Source organism: Stegostoma tigrinum, chromosome 6 (assembly GCF_030684315.1).
Source record: "Stegostoma tigrinum isolate sSteTig4 chromosome 6, sSteTig4.hap1, whole genome shotgun sequence".
Lineage (NCBI taxonomy): Eukaryota > Metazoa > Chordata > Chondrichthyes > Orectolobiformes > Stegostomatidae > Stegostoma > Stegostoma tigrinum.
In genome coordinates, this window is record NC_081359.1 from 53304422 (window position 1) to 53326499 (window position 22078).

At 42.6% G+C, this 22078-nt stretch overlaps 1 protein-coding gene across 3 annotated transcripts in view; it reads left to right on the forward strand.

Annotated features, from left to right (window-relative positions):
* The window catches only part of LOC125453457 (NADP-dependent malic enzyme, mitochondrial-like), a 169222-nt gene that overhangs the window by 124885 nt on the left and 22259 nt on the right, over positions 1 to 22078 (forward strand). For all 3 annotated transcript variants that reach the window (XM_048533090.1, XM_048533093.2, XM_059646564.1), the window contains 3 exons: positions 10162 to 10259; positions 10866 to 10979; positions 15085 to 15190. In XM_048533090.1, the coding sequence (XP_048389047.1) occupies positions 10162 to 10259; positions 10866 to 10979; positions 15085 to 15190 (318 nt within the window). The remainder of the gene's footprint in view (positions 1 to 10161; positions 10260 to 10865; positions 10980 to 15084; positions 15191 to 22078) is intronic.

Here is a 22078-nt window from a genome sequence, read left to right on the forward strand (position 1 = left end):
CCTCCCCCTCTCTCCCTATTTATTCCAGAACCCTCACCCCATCCCCCTCTCTGATGAAGGGTCTAGGCCCGAAACATCAGCTTTTGTGCTCCTGAGATGCTGCTGGGCCTGCTGTGTTCATCCAGCCTCACATTTTATTATCTTGGATTCTCCAGCATCTGCAGTTCCCATTATCACAGGGAATATTCTGGGCTGTTTTAACAGAAATATAATTTGTATGTCATCTGTAAGTCGACAGTTGGTGGTGCTCCTTAACCTTCCAGGTGATAGACATCACGGGTTTGTTAAATGATGTACTAATCTGAATATGCCGTACAACATAGAAGCGAAGGAGCCTTTTGGCACTTCATGTCTGCTCACTATTCAATGAGATAGTGCCTGAACTGATGATCCTCAACTCCAGTTTCCAGCCTTATTCCCCTAACTCTTGATTCCCCTACTGATTCAAGGCTGAGACAGGCAGATTTTCAATATGCTTAATGACCCAGAGTTGACAGAATTTTGGGGTAAAGAATGCCTCAGATTTGCTGCCTACTGTGAGGAAAGAAAATTTCCTCTTCATTTCTGTTTGAAATGGGCAACTCCTTATTCTGAGATTATGCCCTTTGGTCCCAGACTTTTTCATAGGGGTAACAACCTGTCTGCATCTACCCCTGTCAACCCCCTAAGATTAAATAAGATTTCCTCTCATTCTTCTAAACTCTAATGAGTGTGAGTCCAACCTACACAACCTCTCCTCAGAAGAAAATTCCTCCATACCTGGAATCACACCTAGTGAAACATCTCTGGATTGCCTGCAGTGCTAGTACATCATTACTTAGATAAGGGGAGCAAAACTGCTCATAGTACATGACGGAATAGGAAGAAAACATTTCTACTTACAAAATAATCAAGAACAAGTGGTCACGGATTTCAGGTAATTTACAAAAAACGCAAATGTGATATGAGAGAAATAAACAATTTTACACAGTGTGATTAGAGTATGCCATGCATTGACTGGAAGTATGTTGGAAGCAGGTTCAGTTGAGATATTCAAGAGGGCATCGGGTGATTGAATAGAAACAATGTGCAGTTTTACAGGAATAGGACAGAGGAATGACACAAGATCGTGATACTCATTTGGAGAGCTGGTGCAGACACAGTGGGCTGAATGGGATTCTCCTACACTGTAATAATTCTGTAGTAGCCTTTGTAGTTCTCATACAGTTATTTGGTATCTCTTTTTATCAGCGAATGACAATTTCATTTTTTATTTTTCGGGCAGAGGATGTCACTACTCAGGCCCAATTATTCGAGATTTTCAAAGATGGTAATGGAATTATCTTAAAATGTCTGGTCAAATCTTGAAGACAAACTGTCTGTTTTTATTTCAGATCTCTAACATTTTCAGTATCTTTCTTTTACACTTTTGCTTGTCATCCACCTTCCAATATATGATCATAAGGAATATGAGCAGAGCCTCACATCCTTGCTTGGTGACCAGCATAATGAGTGATGGAAGAATAATAATAAGACTAAATTTGCCCACCTCTTTCAGCAGTGAAGAGATACTGTTAGTGCCTCCCAGAAGAATCAACACTAGAGTTTGTGGCATGAAGAATTATAAATATTGTCTGGTTAAGTGTGTGCAATTTTTTATCCCAGCAGTCGGTCATAGGACATTATTAGTAAAGGCCTTCCACCAAGTTTACCGACCCAACTTTAAGTAGAAGATCATAGAATGCTTTTATCAAAGATAAGACCAGATATACCAAATGAGTCTAAATATAAATTCTGCTGAAAGTGTGAATAAATGAACCAAAAGACAATGTCACATTTGCATTCAAGTTTATCACCTCTCAGAAATGTCTCAAAATGCTGCACATAACATTAATTACTTTAAAGTAAAAAGCTATAAATATAAGCCTATGATATCAATATTTTCAAAATACAAATGAGCATGGCAGTAGTTTTATACAAGCTGATATTTCAGGTGGCCAGGAGCATAGATGTATTTCATATGTGTTGCAATGAGACAATTGCTCCAAGGCAAAATTTCCTAATTAAGTACAGAGATCATTTGGTGCATAATTACAAACTAAAGAGAAACTATGACAGATTACCACATGCTTGGAAATTTGCAAGCTCAACCAAGAAGTGTGTCTTTCTTTTGTATTTGACATATGATAAATTAAGCAGCTTTTCTATTTCACTTTTGTTCTGTATCTATAAATAAATGCTGTCCTATGACACTGTATATGTATACACTGTCCATACATATTTACTGTGTACGTTGTTTAAGTAGGTATTTTAAGTAGATGTGTTGTAAAATGTTGGGACTAACATGACCTCCTGTTGATCTTGACCTGATGCTACAGCTAGTGGTACAGTTTCTTTGGCCATCTCGGATGTAAATTATCTCTGTTTTCAAGACACCGTCAGATGACGTAACACATATCTGCCATTCACCTCCATTGTTCTTTTAGAAATTGCTCTCATTATAGCTGAAATGGTAATGTACTTGTCAAAGGAATGAAAGAACAAGAGTAGGCCCTTCAAGGTTGTTCTGCCGTTGTGAAAAAGCATGGATAATATGCAATCTAATTTCAAATGAGCCTTCATATGTATCTTAAACTCAAATTCCTTCATGCTTTTGGCTAACTGAATGTATCTGTCTGATTTAAAATTAATAATTGATCCTGCATCAATTATATTTGCTGAACAAAGTTCCAACCTTCTGTGATCCCTAGATTAATTCAGAAAGGTTTAGAAATTGTCCGGTGCAGGAACTTAATTTCTTTCACCGCAGTGTAAAATATTTGTTGCTTAACTCTAGGAAGACTAAACATAGATTGGATCATGGTTTTGTGGAATGCCTCCACTTAGTCTGAAATCACACGGCACCAGGTTATGGTCCAACAGATTTAGTTGAAAACACAAGCTTCTGGAGTCTCAGTCCTTCTTTGGATGTTAGTGTGACCCTGAACTGAAGAAAAGCACCTTTAGATAATGATATTGAGTAATTAGTCAGATTGTGTTTTTTGAGTAGGTAAATGTATTTATTTTTACAGCCAGAATTATACACATCTGTGCCATAGTTAGTGTTAGTTTATATAGTTAATTTTTTTAAAGTTTTTAAAACATTGTTAGGTTATAGAAACAACAGGATCTGTGGAAGAAAGCTTTTTGGGTTAGTGGAACCTACTGGGTGGGTTTGGCCTTGAAGGTGGAGTCATAGGCTATGATTATACAGTGCTGAAAGAGCTGGTGATGAGATCTAAAAAAACTGGGTGGTAAAATGGGGTTGGAAATGCCTGTTGCTTACCAGCACAGTAGCAATTTACCAGTGACTGAGAAGGTGAGAAGTGGTCAATTGAGAACCTTGAGAGACAAACTAAAGACCTTGCTGACATTCACCCTGTGGTGGGTGAGACCCCACCACGCGTGGAGATTGCTTTTTTTGGCTGATACAGTCCCAGCAGGAGCTGTCAGGGTGCTTGTGATGCTGCTGGTACTGTCAAGCTGCCTGCCCGTAATGGCTATCGCAGAACTTAGGAGAGTCCTGGATGAAAGAACTTGGGACGAAGTTCTGAATGTGGCAGCAGTGGATGGGCTTTAGGGGATTGAAGAGTCATTGGGGCTGGCCTGCAGATTGATGTAAGCATAGTGACCAATATTTTCTTAGGGTGGGTCAGAAGTGGAAGGTGTAATTAAAACCATGGATTCTTTATTTAGCTAAGTTTGGTTAGTGACAGAAGGGCATGTGAGCAAGATGATCATATTCAGGTGAGAGATTGTAAGGACAAGAAATCTGGGACATATTTTTTGACTGCCAATATATTGATGGTAAGGAAATGTAAGTGAAAGAGATTACATCAAACCATGATGACGTAATAAATACCTTTACTGAATTGCAGACCAATACAACTTCTTTTATGAAAGAGGTTTTGGAAAGCAATTGGACAGTGATTTATTTATTATTGTTTCTTGTGATCAGAAGAGATATTTTTGGTTCCCCACTGACATCTTTGGAGATTGATACTTCTCTGATCATGACCTGGTGTCTGTGAACATCTGTCTAGGGATTATCATGAGGTGCTCTCACTAGAGCTGCTGCTGTATTTGGAAACTATTTGGAACAATGCAGAGTAATAAGTATTAGTTTAATTTACATTTATTCTATATCCTCTTTGTAATTTTAGTTACAATTTACATATTAAACTTGAAAAATATTTAATAGGAAAGTAGTGTTAGAACTCAGAATCGACGAATTGTTATTTCAGTTCACTAGAACTGCTTCATTGGCGCTACATTTGCAGATATCCACCCCCTCTCTCACTGAAGCTTAGAAGTAGCCGTATGTACCATCTACAAGATGCACTGAATTCACCAAAGATCTTCAGACAGTATCTTCCAAACCCATGACTACTTCCAACCAGAGGACAAGGGTAGTAAATACATGGGACACCACAACCTGCATGTTCCCCTCCCAGCCACTCGCCATTTTGACTAGAAAATATATCATTATTCCTTTAGTGTCACTGTGTCAAAATCATGGAATTCCTTTCCCGGTGCATTGTGCTTCTACCTACAACACTAGGACTACAGTGATTTAAGAAGGCAGATCACCACCTTCTCAAGCACATTTAGGGACAGGCAATACATACTGTTTGTGTCATGGACACCCACATCTCATGACTAAATTTGAAAACTAAATAAATGAAAATTGCGGTGTCACAGCAAGATCAGGCATTGTCACTGAGGAATGATTAAAGAACTAGATACTGAGCTTTTGAAGGTGAAGGGAGGGGTTATAAGGCAGGGGATTTCGAGAGAACATTTTATTGGTGAACTGGTAGAATGTAAAATAGGCCACAGTCAAGCACAAACTGTGTTCAAGCACTGAGGGCTGAAGGAGGATGTGGAGATGGAAGACCATGATAGGATTGAAACTGAGAACGGCTTTAAAATGGGTGCCATGCCAGGAGGAGATGCTGCTTTCTCCCACTTCAACTTCCTTTAGTTTAGAACTGCTAGAAAATACACTACAAAACTCCTCCACTTTCTATATATATATTTTTACATAATGTGTAATTTGGCCGATAGTAGACCTCATCTCGATACAGAAGTCCATGACTTTGCTGCAATATTGAGAGAATTCAGGTTTGCCATAAAACCTACTTTTCTGCTGGAAAATTTAGATTGAAACATAAACCAGGCTTGGGTGAGGTGGAAAGCAAAAATAAAATGTTGTCTAAATTTTAATTGGACTTGATTAGACCCTATTGCGTTTTAATGCAGGTGGAAGTCAGGGTCTTGGGAAATGACCAACCCATTCCCAGGAGGAAGATCCTTCATTTCTTTGTTTTAATAAGATTAGGTTCCTCAGATTTAATTTCATTTTTTAGATTGCCTGGTCTTGGGAAATTTGACAGCAGAAGAGCATTGAGCAATGTAATGAGGAAGAGTAGGTGCATTTCTAGCAACAATGCAAGTGCTTCCCTCTGGCCCTTTAAAGGAAATGTTTCTAACAACTTTTAATTATATAATGGAATTAGTGAAAGCGATGTTAAATGCTGTTCTAACTGCAAAAGTCACCTTTTCTCTCTGTCAGATGGCTGAGTTACCTTTATCCACTAACCCGAAATGCCCTTAATGCTTTTATAGAAGTTACAGTTCGGATATAAATATGTCGCATAGGGTTATCTGTTGCCAATGAAAAGCTCCCTCCCACCTCAGCTAAAACTGCAAACACTGTTTTGAGAGAAAATAATATTAGAAAGGTTGACTGATAGTATGCTGTGGAAATATAACTTGTATATACAATTTGCAGAGAATGTGATTGTTCTGAAGAAAATAAGGCCAGCGTGCAAAAATTGTAACATAATTTGTAATACTCTGGACATGGATTTTAATTTTGGACGGAAATGTAACTGTTCTCTTCCAGAGTAAAGTGATCTTAAGCTGCAAATATTAATCCCCCACAAACCAGTGAGCAGTGAGTGTGCAGGTAGTCAAAGGTTAAAGTAGGCAGATCACTTGCCTCCCCATTTCCACTATACACCCAATTTGAAATGTGAACTTTGGAGTTAAAAAGGAGCATTAGATAACAAGGTTTAGAGCTGGATGAACACAGCAGGCCAGGCAGCATCAGAGGAACAGGAAAGCTGGCATTTCAGGTCGCGACCCTTCTTTGGAAATGGGGGAGGGGAAGGGGATTCTGAAATAAATAGGGAGAGAGGGGCAGGTGATGATGGGAGGTGGATAGAGGAGCAGATAGGGGGAGAGAAGACGGACAGGTCAAGGAGGCGGGGATGAGGCTAGTAGGTAGGAAGTGGACGTGGGTTTTGGTCAGTGAGGTGGGAGGAGCGGATAGGTGGGAGAAAAGATGGACAAGTCAAGGAGGCGGGAATGAGCTGGGCTGATCTTTGGATGAGGTCGGAAGGTGGGGAGATTTTGAAGTTTGTGAAGTCCACGTTGAGACCATTAGGTTACAGGGTTCCCAAGCAAAATATGAGGTGCTGTTCTTCCAGCTTTCAGGTGGCATCGTTGTGGCACTGGAGGAGGCCAAGGATAGACATGTCGTCCAAGGATTGGGAGGGGGAGTTGAAGTGGTTTGCGACTGGGAGGTGCAGTCGTTTCTCATGAATCGAGCGTAGGTGTTCCACAAAGCGATCTCCAAGCCTCCACTTGGTTTCCCTGATGTAAAGGAGGCAACATCATGAACAGCGGATACAATAAACCACCTTAGCAGATATGCAGGTTTTCCTGGGGCGTGTGAAGGGGTTGAGGGGTGAGATGTAGAGGCAGGTGTAGCACTTCCTGCGGTTGCAGGGAAAAGTGCCAGGCATGGTGGGGCTAGTGCAGCATGTGGACCGGGCAAGGGAGTCACAAAGAGAGCGTTTCCTCTGGAAGGGAGATAAGGATGGGAAGGAAAAAATGTCCTTGGTAGTGGAGTCAGATTACAGGTGGCCAAAGCGGTGCAGGTTGATGCGTTGGATCCAGAGGTTGTTAGGGTGGTACATGAGGATGAGGGGGATTCTGTCTTTGTTGTTATTGCAGGGAGGGGGTATGAGGGATGAGTTGCAGGAAATGCGCGAGATGTGGTCCAGGGTGTTTTCGACCACTGTGGAGGGGAAATTGCAGTCCTTGAAAAACGAGGACATCTGGGATGTCTGGGAATGGAATGCCTCATCTCGGGGTGGAGGCGAAGGAATTGGGAATGGGGATGGCCTTTTTACAAGAAGGTGGATGAGAGGAGGTGTATTCTAGGTAGCTGTGGGAGTCGGTGGGCTTGAAATAGATATCAGTTTCCAGGTGGTAGCAGAGATGGAAACAGAGAGGTCCAGGAAGAAGAGAGGGCTACTGGAGATAGTCCAGGTGAACTTAAGGTTGGGGGTGGAAGGTGTTAGTAAAGTGGATGAGTTGTTTGAGCTCCTCGTGGGAGCTCAAGGCGGCGCCAATACAGTCATCGATATAATGGAGGAAGAGGTGGGAGATGGGGCCAGAGTAGCTGTAGAAGAGGGACTGTTCGTCATATCCTACAAAAAAGCAGGCATAGCTTGGGTCCATGCAGGTACCCATGGCCACTCCTTTGTAGGACGTGGGAAGAGTTGAGGAAGAGTTTGTTAAGGGTAAGGATGAGTTCAGCTAAGCGGATAAGTGTGTCACTGGAAGGGGACTGATTGAGCCTGTCGGAGAGGAAGAAGTGGAGGGCATTTAGGCCATCTGCATGGGGAATGCAAGTATGTAGGGACTGGACGACCATGGTGAAGCTGAAGTGTTGAGGACCAGGGAATTGGAAGTTTGGGAGGAGGTGGTGTCACAGATGAAGTGGGGGGGAGTTCCTGGACCTGGGGGAGAAAATGGAGTCAAGATAAGTGGAGATAAGTTCGTTGGGGCAGGAGCAGGCATAGACAATGGGTCACCAGGGCAGCTGGGTTTATGGATTTTGGGAAGGAGATACAACCGTGCATGACTTATTTGACAATTTTGAAAGGGAGGAACTGACTAATATCCATATTTGAGTAAGGCTTTATAATGTAGAAAATTGTGTTTTTAGTATTTTTAAGCTGCACTTTCTTCACCGGGAGCTTTGATGTTGTGCTTTCAGGGCCATTTTTAAAAATCCAATCAACAGCCTATTTTTCTTTAAAAAGAGAGAAAGAGTAGTCACTGTGCTTCAGTTCAAGTCTGTGAAATTTAGTTTTAAATGTATTTGGAACTATAGCCTTATCATTGTTCATTAAAGTAATTTTAGAACTTCCTCAACTTGAAAGAACTTGTATTCTAATGAAAATTAAATTAGCTCTGTCTTCTTGACAGTCACTGCCCTATCTACAGATCCATATGGCTATATGTACTCCCAGGAACTGATATTGCTATTCGTTCAAATACTCTGACATCTTGGAGATAGTAGGAACTGCAGATGCTAGAGAATCTGAGATAACAAGGTGTAGAGCCGGATGAACACAACAGGCCAAGCAGCATCAGAGGAGCAGGAAAGCTGACGTTTCGGGTCAGTCTGGCCTGCTGTGTTCATCTAGCTCTACACTCTGACATCTTGGTTGTCTGCTTGATCTCTGACTAGGTTTCCAAGTATCTTCCTGTAAAACATTGGATTATTTTATGTATAGCCACGTGGCAGTACTAACCATGATGTGAGTTTTTTTTCTCCAGTGCAGTAATGCTTATGTTACCTCCTGTAACCTAAGAAGCTGAATATGATTATTGTGGTGTAGAAGAATCCAATGGGCATTTATTATAGCTAACTATTTACCACAATATTAGATTGCAGCAGAGCAGCAGAAGCTTCCAGAAAATAAATAATGAAATAAATAAACATGAAATAAATAATCTTAGAGGATTATGTATCTGCAGGAGGAGAATGGGTTTGATGAGATTGTTCCACAGGGAGCCATCATGAATTACATAGGTGCACAGAACTTTTAGTCTTTTTAACACTGTGGAATCTCCTGAATTAGTATATTCATCGCTGTCGTTGGGTGTGTTTTTTAAAATCAAACAATTATTATTGCATTTAGGGATTTTTGTCGCAACTGGGAGTTGTTACATTACTAAAATTATTGCATTGTGCTGGGTAATGCTTCGGAGTACTTGATTCCCAAATTAAGATACTGTCTTTAGCTTGGCTCTGAGTGAATTGTAAAAACATAAAGAACTGTACATGCTGTAAATCAGGAATGAAAACAGAAGTTGCTGGAAAAGCTCAGCAGGTCAGGCAGCATCCGTGAAGGAAAAATCAGAGTAAATGTTTTGGGGCCCACTGACCCTCAAGGTGACTGAAATGTTAACTCTGATTTTTTGTTCACAGAAGTTGCCAGACCTGTTGAGCTTTTCCAGCAACATCTGTTTTTGAGCGAATTGTAGTTTCTTCATGAGGTCCAGTGAAATGTTGCAGAACATTATCTTATTCTCATTATTATCAATATTATTGCTTTGTTGGAAAATGAAATTACCTTCAAACATCCTAAACCAAACAAGATAGGAATATGTTTTTGAAATATTAGTTTTGAAACTGTTTGGCGCTTTGTCAACCATCCTGGAACATCTGCATATTTGTATCAAGGAAGCTGAATTTTTCTTTTACATTTATTAAGCCTGTAGAAGATGCCATAGTATATAAAAGTAGAATTTCATTTGATATTGATGGAATAAAAATAAGAAGCTGTACAAGGGAACCCAAATATACACCTTACAACTTATCATTGATTCTTTGTGAAAGATTTTAATTGCAGTTTACAATCGGTCTCAATGAATGTGCAGTATGGGTGCAAGTTCTTCAGTATGCTTTTTTCATGAATTTGTCATCCAAATTAAAACAAGAAACCTTTATAAAAAAGCAAACAGGAATTTTATCAAAACATGCCAGTTCAAGATAGAAGACAGGTAAGTACAGTTCCCATCTGGGTATGACTGGCAAATAAGATAAGAACCTTGGTGTAGTTGTTGAGGTCTCTCCGGACATTTGTAGTCCTAACCATTTTTCTAGAGTCATCAATGATGGCTCAGAGACCTTCCTATAACGCGAATTGATCAAAACTGAATTATTTTTCAAAGAATATTTTGTTTATTTAATGCAAGCTGTGTAGGATCTGTTGTTTACTTTTACTGATATGTTTTAAAGAGTTTGTCTCAAATTGCATTCCTTTTTGTTTACAGGAACAGCATCTGTGGCTGTAGCTGGTATACTTGCTGCATTGCGAATCACCAAGGACAGACTTCATAATCAAAAGTTTGTCTTCCAAGGAGCTGGGGAGGTAACATTGCTTCTCTGTATTTTTTCACTGAAACCCCCTACATTCCTCTTTCAGAATTTGTCAAGGAGAGCAATATTTGGTTTTAACTTCTGAAGTATTTTTAACATGCAAATATTTTTGAAAATTTCTCTTGGCGCTCTAACTTGGACTTGCAATCACATCAGTTGACCTGATGGATAGTGCACCTACTGTGCACTCCGTATTGTAAAAATAGATGTAATGAATTTTGTTGCAGTGTTGTATCCGCTTAGAATTTTTTTACATGAGCATAAATGGGACTTGCCCCTGTAGTTAGACATTGCTTGGTTTGCAAATTTTTTAATAATAATTGTGGTTGATTTTGATATTCAAATTTATTTTAACTTCTTGCAAGCCCCTTTACTGATGCTTTAAGGCCTGTTGCCTGTGTATTAACTGTACCTCATATGATTGTGTGCAGCAATGTAATATTTGCAAAAGTTGTTAGCTCTAGTTACCGATATATTTTTGTGAAGTGGTCCCACATCTGAGTTGTCCTTCGAGTGTGTTGTTTTTGAAGTTTTAAAATAGTTGCATTCATTTGGAAACTGTGATCTGTATAGCTATGACTTTATTAATGTATCACAGGCTGCCATGGGAATTGCACATCTCCTCATCATAGCTATGGAGAAAGCTGGAATACCGAAAGAAGAAGCTGTAAAAAAGATTTGGATGGTGGACTCCAAGGGCCTTATAACTAAGGTAGAAATTTTGATGTCATTGAAACCTTACAGTCTATTTCTATGAAGTTAAGAATTTTTTGCATTTAACGATGAACAAAATCACACAGTAAGAATGCCAGCATATTTATCAAATCAAAATTGCATCTGTTCCAGAACTTCGGTGGTTTGAACAATCAATGAGTGCCCCACATGTAGTCCTTAAACATCACTCAGCTTATTGAGTTTTGGGTGAGGTACATTTAAATAATTTTTCAGTGAATGTAAAATATCTAAGAGTGTTTTCAGAAACTCAACGGTTGCCTGAGGCATTGCCAAACTATTTATTGGAGGATATTACCTCACCTGTCTAATACTCGTCTTCTGTTCCTGTCTCCTCTCTTTCTCTTCTCAACTACTTCTCTCTTAATTCTTCTCTCTTCATTTTCTTTTCAGGTGGGAATTACTGTTTGGTATGTTCCCAGGTGGTGGCTGGAATAATGTGGGGTGGCAAGGAAAAGAACCACCAATTACTACAGACTGTTTAGGTTGGGTGTTTCAAAACACTGGAACATTCAGCAAGTTGTTTTTCCACCCCACCGCCTCACTAATGCTGTCCCATTTATTTCCATTACATCCACAAAACCACTACACCTTCCCAATTTTGATGCCCTCCCCTATAATTCCTTCTGATCTATCACTACCTTAATCCCATTACCCTGTCATCATCCACTCTTTACTCTTTCTGCTTTCAGAAAGGATGAATACAGAAAAGCCAGAGATCCTGTCACCATCAATCTTTGGCTTTTCTTCAAAGCAGTTTATTTCCATTCTAAATTCAATTTGTAGTGCATTAAAATAAATCAAACTGTAACTAAAGAAATAAATTTTATGTTGCATTGCTCTCTATTTATGTTTTTCCTCTCTAATCTCCATCCTCAAATGCTTCTCCATTGTCCCACTCAGTGATACCGTCCTTGCTTAGTTTTATTTTTACCAACTTAGACATAGCCTAACTACCCTCAGTACAGCTTCTTTCTCCCAGCTCATATCATATTTATCCCTTACTCTCTATTCTCTTTATCCATATTCTTTTCCTTGGGAAACACATCTGTAGGCATACCATAAACATGTATCTTGATGGCACCCTGCTCCACCACACCACCCCCTTGAACTTCCAACTGCATTTATGTTGTTAAAGTGCTAGTCCAGTCTAGGATGTGGAATGACTCTTTCACTTCATTGTTGGAAACAAAGTGTTCCTTCAGTCTAAACCATATTGTTCGCATTTGCAGCCTAGTTGTTCAGTTTGACCCTGAGCTGAGTTCCCAACTCAATATACCCAGTTTTACAAAGATCACCAGCCATATAAGTAAGCAAGGTGGAAACATTTATAAATAAACATTGTATTCAAACAGAGTCAACATGCTTTCATAAAAAGGAGATCGCACTTAAGAAATTTATCAGAATCCTTTGAGGAGATAACAAGTAGAATAGATAAAGAGGAATCAGTGAATGTAATATATTTGGATTTCCAAAAGGTGGTTCAGAGATATTACATAGTAGGCTGTTTAATAAGATGTGTCCATGATGTTGGGGTAATATATTCATATGGCTAGAGAATTGACTTAACTAATAGAACACAGAGATTTGGGACAAAGGGGAGCATTTTCAGGATGGAAAACTGTAACTGGGAGAGTGCTACAAGGATCAGTGCTAGGGCCACAGTTATTTGCAAAATACATTAATGACAAGAGAAAACAAGGCAGATGGAAGACAACATGGAAAAATGTGAGGTTTTGCACTTTTGCAGGAAGAGTAGAGGAGTTGCGTATCATTTAAATGAAGAAGAATTGCAGAAAGCTGAAACACAGTGGGACTGGGGGTCTGTACATAAATCACAAAAAAAATGAGCGTTGTAAATAGAGTAGGAGATTGGGAAGGCAAATGGAATATTTGCCTTTACTTCAGGGAATGGAGTTAAAAAGTTGGGAAGTACAGCTAAAACTATACAAGATGCTAGTTACACCACACCTAAAATATACCTGAGGGAAGATACTCTGACATTTGAGGCAGTCCAGGGAAGGTTCACAAAGTTGATCCCAGGTACGGAGGTATTGTTTCGTGAGGAGCGATTGAGTAGATTGGGCCTGACTCATGGGCATTTAGAAGGAAAGTCAACCTTATTGAAACTAAGGGGACTGGACAAGGTAGGTGTGAAGAGGTTCCTTTGTGAAAGAGTCTAGGACTAGTGAGCCTAATCTGGAATAAAGGGTTGTCCATTTATGACAGATTAGAAATAATTTCTTCTCTGAGGGTGGTGATGCTGTAGAACTTCACCTCAGAGCTGTAGGGGCCTGACCATTAAGTATATTCAAAGCTGAGGTGAAGTGAGGGGATTACGAATTATGGGGAAAAGACAGTAAAATGGAGCAGGTCAGCCATGATCCCATTGAATAGTGGAGCACACTTGGTAGATCAAATGACCGATTTCTCCTCTTAGGTCTTGTCTTAAATTGCTGCCAGCACTCGGAGTGCACATGTACCTCATATGGACTGCAGCAGTTCAAGAAGATTGTTCATCCATCAACTTCTCAAGAGCAATTTGCAATGGACAATAAATGCTGACCTTGCCAGCAACATCCATACCACGAAAAGAAATGTTTTAATAATTCAATGCCATGGATTCTTACATCCTTACCTCAGCTCATTGCTTCTTGATAACTGTTTCTTCCAGACTTGACCATTTAAATGCACCCACATTTGAGGCTATTCATAATTCAGCAGCCCACATCTCAACTGGCAGCAAATCCCATTCCCTTATTTCCCACCCCTCTGCTAACTGACATACGTTGTCTTTCAGTAATGTCTTTACTTTAAAACCCCCATTCTCATTTCTAATCCCCTTTGTAGCCTTACCTCGACATTATTTCTATCATGTCCAGGCCCACAACCTTGTGAGATTTGGCATTCCTTTAATTCTGGCCTCTTCATTCCCAGTTACAATTGCTTCCATTTGTGGCTGTACCTTCACTTGCCTGACTGCCATGTTGTGAAATATCCTGCCTTTGCCTCTTCACTGCAATTGCTTCCTTCAAGACACTTCTTAAAACCTCCTAAAACTAGGTTTTTAGTTGTCTGAACTTATATCTCCTAATATGGCTTGGTGTTGTGCTTTGACTTATTATGTTCTTCTTAAGCACCTTGGACTGTTTCATTGCATTAAAATTGCTATGCAAATATAAAATGGTGTTGTTGCCTCCTGCATGGTTTTCCTTCATCCACAAGTTATGCTTGCCCACCACATCCATTTTCACTGACCTCCGTTGGCTCCAACTTGTCTCAGTGCCTCATATGATTCGCTTCCTTATTTATAAATCTGTATGTGATTTTCCATCAACAACCCTACTACCCAATTCCATTTTCCCACCCCATCCAAAAGCCAATCCAAACCACTAGTCTTGAGTTTAACCCCCTTGTGCGTCCACTTCTTTTACCCTGTCATTGACAACAAGACTTTACATTGTTGAAAGTCCTATTTCCAGAATTTTCTTCTCAATCCTCTTCCATCTGTCTGTCCATTTAAGAAACAACCTTTAAATGACTAGCTGAAGAAATAAATCTGTAATTCACTATTTTCCTTTCCCACCCAGCAACCCTTCCCCATCACCCTCCTCCTCCCTACAGCCTCCAAGGAATTATTTCCTCATTCTTTGCCCCTCACACCATTATGAAATGCTTTGGAACAGTTTTCAAGGTATGCAAGTACTATTGGTTAGAAACAGTAGCAACATGCTCCACCTTAAAGCAAATATGCCAAACTAAGTGTTGTTGATTCAGATCTAACCTTGTAACGCTGTTCTTGATTTGATGGTGTAAATTTAGTCTAACCATTTTTAATTCATGTGAAAGAAACAATGGTTGAAATTTGATCCACTGCATGCCTCATTGTCAACACCCTTCCATGATGATGATGATGGACATGCAGCAAACCAAATCCATTCAGTTTCAGGTAGTTTCAAAGGGTTCTCTGTTGCCAATGGCTAAAGGACTAATCCACAAGAGGCAGATTCTGCCACATGTGAAGTGGAAGTGCTGTGTATATAAAATCAATATTATTGTTTATTCTTCATTCTCACCTTGTGCAGGGAAGAACCCACTTGACCAACGAAAAGCAGGTGTTTGCTCAGGATCATCAGCCAATAAGTAGCCTGGAAGAAGTTGTTCACAAAATTAAACCAACAGCTTTAATTGGTAAGTTAAAGAGTGAATGTTACCTTGTCCATGCTGAGCTTTAGTGTAAGATTGTGACATTGAGCTGCCATGGATAAGGAGAAGTATTAATATGCCTTAAATTGGAGCATTAAAAGTTCCACTTTTTCAAAAAATGCAAAGAACTTGCTAAATCCTGAAGTTTAAATGGAATTTGTTTTTCTGCGCATCTGGATTTAAAACACCAGAAAAGAAAGTTTGCTACTTCTTGCAGTTTAGGGAAATGATGTTAATGAAATCAAATTGAAAATGTTCAATGTAGTCCTTAGTATTAGAGTCCACAACACAAGGTTGAACTTTAGGCTCGAAACCAGTCCTGTACCCTGTAGTAACAAAGTGTGGAGCTGGATGAACACAGCAGGCCAAGAAGCATCTCAGGAGCACAAAAGCTGACGTTTCGGGCCTAGACCCTTCATCAGAGAGGGAGATGGGGAGAGGGAACTGGAATAAATAGGGAGAGGGGGGAGGCAGACTGAAGATGGAGAGAAAAGAAGATAGGTAGAGAGGAGAGAATAGGTGGGGAGGTAGGGAGGGGATAGGTCAGTCCAGGGAAGACGGACAGGTCAAGGAGGCGGGATGAGGGGGTAGGTAGGAAATGGAGGTGTGGCTTGAGGTGGGAGAAAGGGATGGGTGAGAGGAAGAACAGGTTAGGGAAGCGGAGACAGGCTGGGCTGGTTTTGGGATACAGTGGGGGGAGGGGACGACGTGGGCTGGTTTTGGGATGCAGTGGTGGAAGGGGAGCTTTTGAAGCTTGTGAAGTCCACATTGATACCATTGGGCTGCAGAGTTCCCAAGCAGAATATGAGTTGCTGTTCTTGCAACCTTCGGGTGGCATCATTGTGGCACTGCAGGAGGCCCATGATGGACATGTCGTCTGAGGAATGGGAGGGGGAGTTAAAATGGTTCGCAACTGGGAGGTGCAGTTGTTTATTGCGAACCGAGCGGAGGTGTTCTGCAAAGTGGTCCCCAAGCCTCCGCTTGGTTTCCCCAATGTAGAGGAAGCCACACCGGGTACGATGGATACAATATATCACATTGGCAGATTTGCAGGTGAACATCAGCTTGACATGGAAGGTCATCTTGGGGCCTGGGATGGGGGTGAGGGGGGAGGTTTGGGGGCAAGTGTAGCACTTCCTGCGGTTGCAGGGGAAGGTGCCGGGTGTGGTGGGGTTGGAGGGGAGTGTGGAGCAGACAAGAGAGTCGCGGAGAGAGTGGTCTCTCCGGAAAGCAGACAAGGGTGGGGATGGAAAAATAGCTTGGGTGTGGGGTCAGATTGTAGATGGCGGAAGTGTCAGAGGATGATGCGTTATATCCAGAGGTTGATGGGGTCGTATGTGAGAACGAGTGGGATCCTCTCGGGGCGGTTGTGGCGGGGGCGCTGTGCGAGGGATGTGTTGCGGGAAATGCGAGAGACGCGGTCAAGGGCGTTCTCGACCACTGCGGGGGGAAATTTGCAGCCCTTGAAGAACGTGGGCATCTGGGATGTGCGGGAGTGGAATGCCTCATCCTGGGAGCAGATGCGGCGGAGGCGGAGGAATTGGGAATAAGGGATGGAATTTTTGCAGGAGGGTGGGTGGGAGGAGGTGTATTCTAGGTAGCTGTGGGAGTCAGTGGGCTTGAAATGGACACCAGTTTCTAGCTGGTTACCTGAGATGGAGAGTGAGAGGTCCAGTAAGGTGAGGGATGTGTTGGAGATGGCCCAGGTGAACTTGATGTTGGGGTGGAAGGTGGTGAAGTGGATGAACTGTTCGAATTCCTCTGGGGAGCGAGAGGCGGTGCTGATACAGTCATCAATGTAAAGGAGGAAGAGGTGGGGTTTGGGGCCTGTGTAGGTACGGAAGAGGGACTGTTCCACGTAACCTTCCAGAGGTTGGTGGGCTGGTATGTGAGAATGAGGGGGATCCTCTGGGGGCGTGGTATGAGAGAACGAGGGGGATCCTCTGGGGAGGTGGTAGGTGAGAACGAGGGGGATCCTCTGGAGGCGAAGTGTCATCCTCCGAGACTTCCGCCATCTACAATCCGACCCCACCACCCAAGCTATTTTTCCATCCCCACCCTTGTCTGCCTTCCAGAAAGACCACTCTCTCCACGACTCCCTTGTCCGCTCCACACTCCCCTCCAACCCCACCACACCCGGCACCTTCCCCTGCAACCGCAGGAAGTGCTACACTTGCCCCCATGCCTCCTCCCTCACCCCCATCCCAGGCCCCAAGATGACCTTCCATGTCAAGCAGATGTTCACCTGCACATCTGCCAATGTGGTATATTGTATCCATTGTACCCGGTGTGGCCTCCTCTACATTGGGGAAACCAAGCGGTGGCTTGGGGACCGCTTTGCAGAACACCTCCGCTCGGTTCGCAACAAACAACTACACCTCCCAGTTGCGAACCATTTTAACTCCCCCTCCTATTCCTCAGACGACATGTCCTTCATGGGCCTCCTGCAGTGCCACAATGATGCCACCCGAAGGTTGCAAGAACAGCAACTCATATTCTGCTTGGGAACCCTGCAGCCCAATGGTATCAATGTGGACTTCACAAGCTTCAAAAGCTCCCCTCCCCCCACTGCATCCCAAAACCAGCCCACGTCGTCCCCTCCCCCCACTGCATCCCAAAACCAGCCCAACCTGTCTCCGCTTCCCTAACCTGTTCTTCCTCTCACCCATCCCTTCCTCCCACCTCAAGCCACACCTCCATTTCCTACCTACCCCCTCATCCCGCCTCCTTGACCTGTCCATCTTCCCTGGACTGACCTATTCCCTCCCTACCTCCTCACCTATACTCTCCTCTCAACCTATCTTCTTTTCTTTCCATCTTTGGTCTGCCTCCCCCCTCTTCCTATTTATTCCAGTTCCCTCTCCCCATCCCCCTCTCTGATGAAGGGTCTAGGCCCGAAACGTCAGCTTTTGTGCTCCTGAGATGCTGCTTGGCCTCCTGTGTTCATCCAGCTCCACACTTTGTTATCATGTATTCTCCAGCATCTGCAGTTCCCATTATCACTGTAGCCTGTAGTCTTGTTCTCTACCACCCTTCTCCAAACAGTACACATTTATAAAAACTTGATATTTGGTCAAATAAATGTAACCAATGGGGCAGCAACATTGTTGTGGTTACTATCTTAGTGAAAAATGCAAGTCACTCCCTATCTGATAAAGGGCACATGAACCAGTCTTGGACATTCCTATGTCACTAGAAAAGTGGAAGTTGCATGATTCTGTTCTTAAGCAGCACTTGCTGAGCAATTGCCACACAACCAACCAATTTAAGATTATTATTTACAGTGCTAGAAGTGACATATATTCACATGCAGAGATCTGTTCTTTACAAATAAAAGGAATATGTTGAGGGTTTTGTTTTTGACTTACTCAGAAGCATATGGTTCCCTGTCATTTCCTTCATGTCAGTGTCTAGACAATCAGATTCAATTTGACATCGATCCTGCACCCTTTCCTCCTGCAACGTAAATTGTTGAAATCATTTGAAATTTGGCTTATGCAGGTCTGATGAGTACAAGCTGAAAATGTTGCTGACATGTTTAAATTTTCAACAGTGTTCAAGTTATTTTGCAATATAAAACGTCAGTTAGGATTATCTTTTGGGATATCGCCTTCTGTAAGTATTTGTTATTTTTAAGAGATTGTTTAAAGTGATTTCAGATGCCCAAATCAGGGAAACTTGTCGAAACCAATTACTGTAAGATTACCATGCAGTTTATACCGCTCTCAAAAACTTGCCCACCCGAGGGTTACACTGTCCAATTTCCATGAATAGTATCCGACAGGTCTTAGTCTATCCCCAAGTCCCTGCGCCAATACTTCTGTCATGTATTCCTCCTCCTCACTCACAATGTGAAGGGTTTTCCTTTATTAGGAATCCCCAATTCTGGTGTGGAACAAAGTGCTGGAAGGTCCTGGAAGGCTTCTTCCTGCTCCCCTGTCAATGTTCTTTTGAGTCCTGTTTTCCCTTCAGGGTGTCTGTCAGGGGTTGGGCCAGTTGGGTGTATGAGTCAACCCAGCACTGGTTAAAATTGCATAAACAAAGGAAGGCCCTCAATTCACGAGTAGTTGTAGGCTGTTTGACCGCGTCTATGACTGCAGTCCAAGTCTAGGTGATCTCCATTTTCCACTGGGAGATTTTCTGCCCCAGATAAAGCACCTCTTTCTGGGCAAACTGAGCCTTGTCAATACTAGCTTTATGGCCTTTTCGTTGCAGGTGACTTAGGAGAGTTTTAAGATCTATCTTGTGTTGCCTTTCTGTTTTGGAAGCTACCCGTATATCATCCACATCTGGATGATAACTGACCCGGTTGCTGGCATTTGACAGACATGGTTCACAGTTGGGCTGTTGTGGAACCCCTGTGAAAGTCAGGCCCATGTGTACTGTTGTTGCCGTGCAGCAAAGGCAAACCACAAGAGTACTTCAGGTGCCAGGATACTGACCAGAAGCCATTAGTCATATGAGAACATAAGAACTAGGAGTAGGAGTAGGCCATTTGGCCCCTCGAGCCTGCCCTGCCATTTAATAAGATCATGGCTGATCTTTTTGAGACTTAGCTCCACTTACCCACCCACTCATCATAACCTTTAATTCCGTTACTGTTCAAAAATTTGTCTAGCCTTGCCTTAAAAACATTCAGCAGTATACATATCTATAACTGAAAACCACTTGTGGTCTGGTGTTAAGGCACTAAATATCATAGAGGAGTCAGCTACCAGTGGCGCCTTTTGATAAATGCACCGATTAGCCTTTCTATAGTCTACAGTCAGTCTCCATTCCCCACTTGCCTTCAGCATGAGCCACACCAGACAAGTGGGACAGACCCCCAGTAGCCCTGGAAAAACCCAGGACAGATGTCCAGGCAAGTATTATATCTGTGGGAAGGAAAGCAAAGGGGGAAAGGGCAGAGCTCCCTAAAAGGGCCCCAACAAAAGAGAGACTCCTATGGCAGGAAGTCATCAGTTCAAAAGGCTGCCCACTCAGCTCCAGCAGAAACTACTAAACATGACAAAAAACTGAATGAGCTGGCCCTGTGCCCCTTTCTACTAGGCGTTGAATTATTGGGAGCTTTCCTGTAATTGACATCAGGCTAATGGGATACTGTTTGGTGCAAAGCAGGGGTGTCTCTGTGAAGACCACGGGTTCCATTTACAGTAACCCGCATTACCCTTGTCTTTAGACCAAATAAGGTGGTCTTTTAAGTCTTCCCTTTGTTGGCCTCTGATGGACCATGTCATTCATCCATCATCAAAGTGGAAGGATGAATTTAATTGGGTGTGGATATCCATTCTGAGGAGTGGCGGTGCCGCGGGTCCTACACATGCATAGGTTTACAACTCGTGGGGGCCAAGTGCAATGTTTATGCATTTGGTTCTTTTCATTTCAATCTTATCAGCTCCAGCTTCGTAAGCTGCCCTCACTTTCCTGTCTAGCGAGAGCTTGGTTTCATATTACTAGGGTAGTCTCTTCAAGAAACCCTCAATGCCTAGGTTACCCGCCTTCATGGCCACATACAGTCCATCACCCCTCTGCTGGCATAAAGCCAGTAGGAGCGTGGAGGGGCACGGGGCGGGCTCATTTGGTTTTTTGTTATGTTTAGCAGTTCCTGCTGCAACTGAGTGGACAGCCTTTTAAACTGATTATTTTCTGCCGTAGGGGTCTCTCTTTCTTTCGGGCCCTTTTGGGGAGCTCTACCCTTTCCCTCTTTACCTACCTTCCCACAGATATAACACTTGCTTGGGCATCTGTCCTGGGATTGTCCAGGGCTACTGGGGGTCTGTCCCATTTGTCCTGTCTGTAGGACTCATCCCTGGCCCCCAAATCCCAGTTGAGCTGGTGGGCTCGGTCAACCAGTCCATAGTATTTGGTCCCCCTCTAGTCCCAATCTGCTTTAGTAGGCTTCAGCATTTTAGTGAACTCTGGTTTAAGTCCGGCCACAAAAGCAGATATCAGTGGGCCGCTGTCATAGTTTTTAAAATCTCTGTCATCCCTCTCATTCGGGACCCCTGCGCATTCCTTCCAGGTTGCCCTAAACCTTTCCTCATATTTCGGAACTTCCTCAGTGGCCTTTTGACAACAGGCAGTGACCTTTGTCCAATCAGTCTTAGGTGGACTATATCCGTGTAACAGAGATAATGGGAACTGCGGATGCTGGAGAATCCGAGATAACAAGGTGTGGAGCTGGATGAACTCTGCAGGCCAAGCAGCATCTTAGGAGCAGGAAAGCTGACATTTCGGGCCTAGACCCTTGGGTTTCCGGCTCTCTATATCCCTGTGACCACTGTTTTATTACTGTCTAGCCAGCTTGCAGCTCCTGCTTGTACTCCCCAAGGGCACCTTTGACTTCCTCATGGAGGCGGCATCTTTCTTTTTTGGTAACTATTACAGTCAGAATTTGTACCCATCCCATGGAGCAGGTATATTCCCCTTAACCGGTTTAGGCTTTCCCAGGTTTTCATTGGCCTTTTCTTTGGGTGAAGCATTTCTTTAGACCACCTGTCAATGTTCTCAGGGTACATGTATGATGTGGTTGTCAGTCTGCCCTACTGGAACATCCACCTCCTTGCCGTCCTCTACGCTTTGCCTCACCATTTTCTCAATTTTTACACTTTTGTTTTAAGGGCTCGTAAAAATGATGTTGGGGATGTATAGTCTTCATCAGTGTCACTGCTGGAGGATCCCTCGGTCTCAAGAGCTAAAGCTTTATTTCACTTTACCACATCCTGGACGTTGCAGGTGGATGGGTACAGATTCTGTATTGGCTTAGGAACTAGGGAAGGAAACTGACAAAGCTGACAGTTCATCCTTCAGTTTTTTTATTCTCCCTTACAAGCTCCTGATTTTCAAGCTCAGCTTCCTCCCGTTTGGATCTTT